This window comes from Cariama cristata, unplaced genomic scaffold, assembly GCF_000690535.1.
Source record: "Cariama cristata isolate BGI_N322 unplaced genomic scaffold, ASM69053v1 scaffold10992, whole genome shotgun sequence".
Lineage (NCBI taxonomy): Eukaryota > Metazoa > Chordata > Aves > Cariamiformes > Cariamidae > Cariama > Cariama cristata.
In genome coordinates, this window is record NW_009605522.1 from 42,321 (window position 1) to 49,327 (window position 7,007).

Sequence of the window (7,007 nt, forward strand, 5' to 3'; positions counted from 1 at the left end):
CCGGGAAGGTGATTGCACCCCGGGGTTTCCCAGGGCAGGTGTTGGCTAAGGCAAGGCAGGGCAGCTTGCTGGGCTGAGCCAGCCCTGGAGCAGCCTGGCAGCAAGGGGGGATGTTGCAGCCCCCCATTCTCCCACATGGTTTGCCACTCTTGGTAAAGCAGGCTCGTGGCTCCCTTGAGCCTCACCAAGGGTCCTTGGTAGGAATTAACACTAATCATGTTCCCTTCCCCTCCCTCCTCACAGGCTACAAGGAACAGGGGATCCCACAGCAGCTGTAGTGGCTGGGACAAGTATGGTCAGAGAAACACGGCGAGAGATTTCCTTTGGCAGCTGTGGGCCATGGACCTTTTCATTACCCTTTGTCTTTCTTCTTCTTCCTTTTGTTTTGTTTCCTTCTGTTTCAACCTGGTTCATCTGCCCATCCAGCGGAGCGGAGGTGCAGAGCAGCCGACGGAGACTTACACTGATCCCATTGAGCAGCGAAGATGGGGCAAGCACGGCCTGGGTTAGGACTGGTCCTGGCCAGCACACGGTGGGCGGCCGATGAGGAGGAGGAGGGTGCCAGGAGAGGGAAACACCCTTGGCGAAGGTGGCACCTGGGCAGGCAGCTGAGCCGGGGAAGCGGGAGATGCTACTTTCTCTCTCCTCCCAGGGGGAAGTAGCTGAAGATGTTTTGCCTCCTTTTTACGCTCACCGTTAAAGGAAACTGGCTGTGAACGTCAAATGCCAAGGAGCTATTAATAGATATATGTACAGTATGTAAAAGCAAACCAGTGGTACTTTTTCCCCACCCCAAGAGACCATCCTTGACTGCTTTGCGGTAGCGGAGGGCTCAGCCCAGCCTCCTCTGCTGTCTGTGTATATATGATGCCCGATGAAGCTCTGTCCTTGCAGATGTCTTAAGAAACATGCTTGCTGTAAATCATATTGTACTGCTGAACTGACCGGGGCCATCCCCTGCTTCCATCCGCTGGCACCACGTGAAGACCAGACCTCCTGCCGGCCCTGGGGACACTTTATCTAGCAAGGGACTGGTGCCCAGCAGCACCTTGCCTCTAGGGTGGTGGATGCAGCCACGTCCTGCCAAAAGCTTCTAGTGTAAAACAATGCTGGGGGAGCCACCTGCCGCCCCACCCCTCCCGGGGGAAAAAAAAAAAAAGAGAGAAAAAAGAGACTTTTCCTCCCCTCCCCCTGAAAAGGACTTGCTGACAGCGTCTCTGTGCTTTGGAAATGGATCCCCTTACAGCACAGCGTGTGCTCCTGGCTGAAGCAGCATCCCCGCTCCGTTTCCCCGGGGTAAGTACCCAAAGCTCGAGTCTCACAACCTGGTGCTAACCAGGTGCTTGGTAGCAGTTGTGGTTGGAAGGCCCATGGCCAAATGGGGTAGAGCTGCGTTTTCATGGTTTGAATACACGATGCGCACGGCTAAATTGGGCATCCAGGTGGAGTGACCCCTCTGATCCTGGCTGATGTTTCAGCAGGGCGAGAGGAGCTCAGCCACGGGGGCCTGGTGGCAGCACCTGCCTGCTTTTCCACTTCAAAAAGGTGGCAAAAGCAGCCCTGCCAAAAGATGGCAAAACCAGGCTGCTGCTCTCACCCGAGGAGGGTCCTCCCAGCGAGGGGAGCTTCACACAAACCCACTGCCGAAACTGGGCGCTACCCGAGCATTGCAGAGCTGGGTCCCACTTCCAGCCCATTGCTCCTGCAGAGAGGCAGCCGGTGGGCAAGGGGACAGCAGCAAACCCCGCTGCCCTACAAACTCCCAGCCTCTCCTAGCGCGATGGTTTGCTTTTAAGGCAGGTTTTCATTTTCCATGCAGAACAGACCTGGTCAGTTAAAATACCTCCTGTTGGAATGAGAGCTGAGGTGTCAAACAGCAGCAAGTGCCCCTGAGCATGCCTGTCACCTTGCCTGATCATGTGCAGGCAGAAAGTGGAGACCACCCGGCTGTTCTCCATGCACCGTGTCTTTAACCCTCAGAGCCATCGCAGGGGTATGCTGAGCAGGACAGCTGCCCGCCGAGGGCAGAGGAGAGCCCTGTGCTGGGCAGGGTGCCTGTTGGTGATGTCCCTGCGGAGCTGGTGGGGTAGGAAGCTCCTTTTGTGTTTACACCAGCAGGAAACATGGCTTAGCCTCCCCATAGCCCCAGGTGTTCTCCTGGTGGCTGGAGACCCACTGGCTTTAATGTGGGACCTTTCCTTCTGGAAAGTTTCCTACCTGCCCAACGCCCACACTTTGCTGTGAGCCCACAGCCTGTGGAAAGCAGGCACCAACACCGCTCTGCTCTCCCAGCTCAGGAGGTCCCTCTCCAGGGCTAACAGTAAAGCATAATCCACAGTCCCAGCTAAGTTGTGGTGGGACAGGACTCGTCCAAACTATGCGTGTTTATCCAGCACAGGCATTGGAACTGATGACAGACTTCTTTCACCCCCACCCTTTGACAACTGCACACTATAAAAGCTTTGGGCTGCCTGAACAGGAGAAAGGGGCAGAGAGCGAGGCGCCTTGGGGACACCAGCCTTCGCTGCGAGAGTGCTGACTCGAGCACCTCCTCTGATCTCAGCAGCCTTAGGTACCCATATAATAAGCATGCAAATCTGTAACACAAACAACTCATTGTATATTTTATCAAGCCAGACTTCAGCTAGGGCAGTGTATTTTGCAAACGTATCCTTTGTGCATGGGCAAGTACTACCTGGTGTCTGAGCATGGCTTGCCTGAGCCAACATGCTTGGCTAAACACCTGCAAAACTGCGCAAACCCCGCTGAGCACATGTCCTATGGTGCCTACAGTCTATAGGAGACATATGTTTAAACTGGCTCTTGGGCACAGGGTTAGCAAGAACAGAAGAAACAAATCAGCATGAAAAGGATGTGTGGAAAACCCTTCAGATTAAGTTTAAAGCAATATTTCACAGGTCCTGGCCAAGTATCAACAGTAACCCCCCGCATCTGTAGATGACAGACAGATCACTATCCCTGTTGTACCGCTGAGAACCGGCAGTATGCGGTAAGGTTAAATTACCAGACTCCAAAGCAAACCCATGGCAGAACCACAGGAATAACGCAGGCTGCATTTCTCTTGCCTTGCTCCCTAAAGCAGTTGCTCACACTGCCATGCTGGCCAGCCACAAACGGGTATTTAGCCACTGTCCTGCATCCAAATGGGGGTGCTGAGGTCAGCTTTTTGGACAGCTCCACAGAAAACAAAGATCCATAACACAGTGCAGACAGGAAAGCTTCTCATTTGTAGTTTTAGAGGAAGATAGATAAAAAAGCATCAACTTTTAGAGAGACGCAAGCCACGCAACACAGGCAGCAGTGAAGCGAGTTTCTTTGGAAGACAAGCACCAGTCAGTGCTTCTTGTTAACTCAGGGCTGGGAGTGCTGACGAGGAAAAGCAGCGCAGTTATCCTGCCACGATGCTGTGCCATAGTGAGGCATGGTTACCTTGCTTTGCCAAGTAGAGGCTTGCAAGACAGCAGCACTTTGGGGAAAAAAAATAAAAAAAAATAATCAACTCCTAGTAGGTCAGTGGTGGAAAGATGAAACCCAAGAGCCGTCTGACATCTGCGTTAAAGCCAAGGGATGAGCTCTTCCAGATTACCATAGCAATCACCAAAAGGATTTCTGCTCATGATGTTCAACAATTTCAACTCTCTCTGATGATTTCTACCAAAAGGACCAGATAAGAGGGTGGCCGCTCACTGACCTGTGCTGTAGCATCTGCAGCTCTGTGGCATGCAGGACTGTACAGATGTTACAGAACTGAGCTTCGGCATTTACTGCCAGACAGAGAAGTTCTGCTCCTTCATTTCCCACCTGGAAAAATAAGGGGTAAATGGGATCCCTAACCAGGAGCAAACAGGAAATCAGTAGCACAGCTGGAAAAGACCTTCATCAGCTGCTGCGATCAGTGGGAACTGGTTTTTTGAGGTTTATAACTAGTCATTAAGCCACCCAAACAACTTGCCAGCTCAGCTGCAGTGAGCGCGATGACCAAGAGCAACGGTTACCCCTCACATGTGCCAAAACAGAACGGCTGGTTCAAGCGCAAACTCCAGATGCTGCCTGAGCATCAAGTTAGTTGTGCCGTGGGCTCGGGATGGATGCGCGGGAGCCTCTGCAGACATAGCAAACAGGTTTCACTTGGCCAGCTGGCAGAGGCGTTGAAAAGAAACCAGGCAAAGCCTTTGGGTGCAGAAGCTGTGAAAGAGAAGCAGCCAGATGTGGCTTAGGAACAACTTGTTCTGGTGCCTGTGAAGATGGATTCACTTTTAGAAGATGGATTTAAACATTTAGTGGACAGATAGTGCAGGAAGTCTCAGTCTGGGGAGGGCTAAACAAGCTGACATTTTCACTGGGCATTAAACTGCCAAAAGTCACATCTCCTGGGGCATCAGATGTCAGAGCAGCAGCAGATGCCCAATCCCAGAGACCTAACACCTGTACAAAAGGTCCCCTGGGAACAAAAAGGGGCAGGATTAGCTCCTTGTCAGCATCTCCAGGGTTTTGCTGGTCTTTCAGACCACATTTGGTGCTGTCTGTCCCTGTGGTCTAGTGAAGACGGGAGAAATGGATTAATTGGGAAAGAGCTTGTATGGAAGCGCTGCCCTCCCTGGGACTGCTGTGGGTTTCCAGAGAGCATCGCTTCGGTTACATCTGTGTGCTGGCTGCATTTATTGCATGAGGGAGTTTGGCACTGGCAGCACTGCACAGGAGAGGTGTGGGATTTATAATTTACATTCAAGCTTTGCTCTATAAATTTTTTTTTTATTTTTGACCTTTCTATCAAATTGGGAAAGCCAAGAAAACAGTCAATGCACCACTTTGGAAGCTCTGAAATCTGTCAAATGGACACCCAGGACAAAAGACCTTATTTCTACCTGTTGTGGGGATTTGCTTAATTGATTTTGATTAGCACCAGACAGATTCCCACTCTGCTTTAGGACAGGAGCAACTTTATACATTGGCCTTGCTACCAGGGAGCAAGCATCAAATGGCATTTGCCCTGAAGCTGCCCCACTGCAGTAATAACGATGCTAAAAACCCGTGCTTTTTCCAATAGTCCAAATTAAAACCAGCACCCCCAAGCTCCCCCCAGCCCAGGTGTGAAGAGCAGCATGCCTTTGGGCAACGGCAAGCCCCCGAGCCTGGCTTCAGGTCTTCACGTGGCAAGTAGTGGGGAGACATGGGCTGCAGCGAGCTCAGAGGTTGAACCGCAGGGCTGGGGAAGCCGGAGGCAACAGACGGGATTTCAAGCCTTAGTGGTCACAAGGTGGGGTTTGCTCAATCCCATCTTTAGTATCACCTCCCTCTTACCCTGACTTGGTTTTCCTCCTTTCATAAGAGCCCAGACCAGAGCTTTGTGCTGGGGACGGACCAGGCAGAGCCCATCCGCTCCAGGAGCTCCTGGGCAGCCAGTGCTGGGGAAGTGGGCAGCAAGCCCGGGGTATGTGCATGGTGCCCACAATTCATGCACTGGTGAGAAGAGCTACACAGTGAAGACACAAGGACGAGTGCTAATTTGGAGCTTTCCTCCCTCAGCACCGCTTGTCTTTCTCTTTAGGGCCAAATTAATCACCAAGCGCTTCTACACCTCTTTCTGGAGCACCGCAGGGAGAGGCCACCTCCTCTGGGACACCCACCAACATCGGGGCTGGATAACTCAGCTCCCGCCTGCGGCAGCTGTGCCGCACCGTGCCGCTGCTCCAAACTGAGCCCTGCCTCCTTGCCGGCGCAGCTAGAGGTTATAGCCAGCGAACGCTTGATCTGGTCAAAGGCTCATGTCACCCAGCTATCCTGATATCATCATCTGCTTTATATATATAGGTGTTTTAGATGCAAGTTTTACAGCTAAAGAGTGATAGTGGGTAACGAAGAATAAATGCAGTTGCTTCACCCTCATCTGCCAGCGATACAGTATTTTCTGCTGCTCTTTCCTGATTGTGAAAACCAAGTTTCTCAAAAAAAAAGGGCTTTAATGAAATAGCTCCTTGGTACTTGAACCCAGCTGGCCTGAACAGCTGATGATTGGAAAGCAATTCCAGGTAGAAACCAACCCAAATGTGCTTTTGAAACATGTGGCCAGTCGTAAACCACTTTCATTCTGGGTCAGCCCAACCATTTCAATGCAGAACACATTAACGTTTTTTCTAAGTTCATTGGTGTTGCCAAATCCGTACTTACTGTGGAAAAGGTGCTATGGCAGACAGCCCCTGCCCTCCTGGCCCTTTGCCCGCCTGACCACGCTCGCTGCAGGGTTTTGGCATCTCTCTCAGCCATGGCACGTGTGTCCGGCAATCACAGCCGGGAAGGTCAGCGGGGCTTTGTGCCAGGAACGACTCCGGCAGGCAGCCGTGCGGTCCGGAGTGTTAGATGTGTAAGGTGCCTCCATCTGTGCTGCATCCCGTGCTTCCCGAGACACAAAGCCACATGTTCCTCCCTATGTGCATTGACTGTCACACATTTTATTAAAGATCTTTCAGTTCTGCTGGAAATCACCCCTTGTCATACTCTTGCTGTGATGCAGGGGGTATTGTGACAAGCTCCATGGACAGGAATCTGGAGTCACGGTCTTGTCATTCTTCAGGGGGCTGTTTTATTCCACCCTGGCCTTGCCTCCTACTTGTTTTGGGGTGACCCTGCAGTTCATGTACATGCACACACTCCAGCCAGAGTGTATTTTAGTACTGTTCAACCCAAACTGTACCTGCTACAAGACACCACCAAGAGTTCATTGACATTTAAAGCCCAGACATGAGAAGAGCTATAAGCTTGGCTAGATCCAATATTCCTCCTAGTCAAAAGCAACAGCTTCTCCCATGTGCTTGCTAACCACAGCAGGATAACACACCCCTGTATTTCCTAACTGACTTCTCTTCATGCTCACACACACAATGCACTTTCAGGCAGCGCTGCAATTTATTTTCCAAACTGGCACTCAGCACTTCCATCCCTCTGTGGGACCAGGGTGATGTAAAACCCCCGGTGACAGTGGCACCTGC

The 7,007-nt window shown here is 51.7% G+C and overlaps 1 protein-coding gene across 1 annotated transcript in view; it reads left to right on the forward strand.

Annotated features, from left to right (window-relative positions):
• LOC104158364 (chromosome unknown open reading frame, human C1orf95) overlaps nucleotides 1-278 on the forward strand; it is a gene marked incomplete at its 5' end in the record, with an annotated part of 8,931 nt that extends 8,653 nt beyond the window's left edge. Inside the window, one exon of the mRNA XM_009695989.1 lies at nucleotides 244-278. Within this exon, the coding sequence (XP_009694291.1) occupies nucleotides 244-278 (35 nt within the window). The remainder of the gene's footprint in view (nucleotides 1-243) is intronic.
• Between the last annotated feature and the right edge of the window lie 6,729 nt (nucleotides 279-7,007).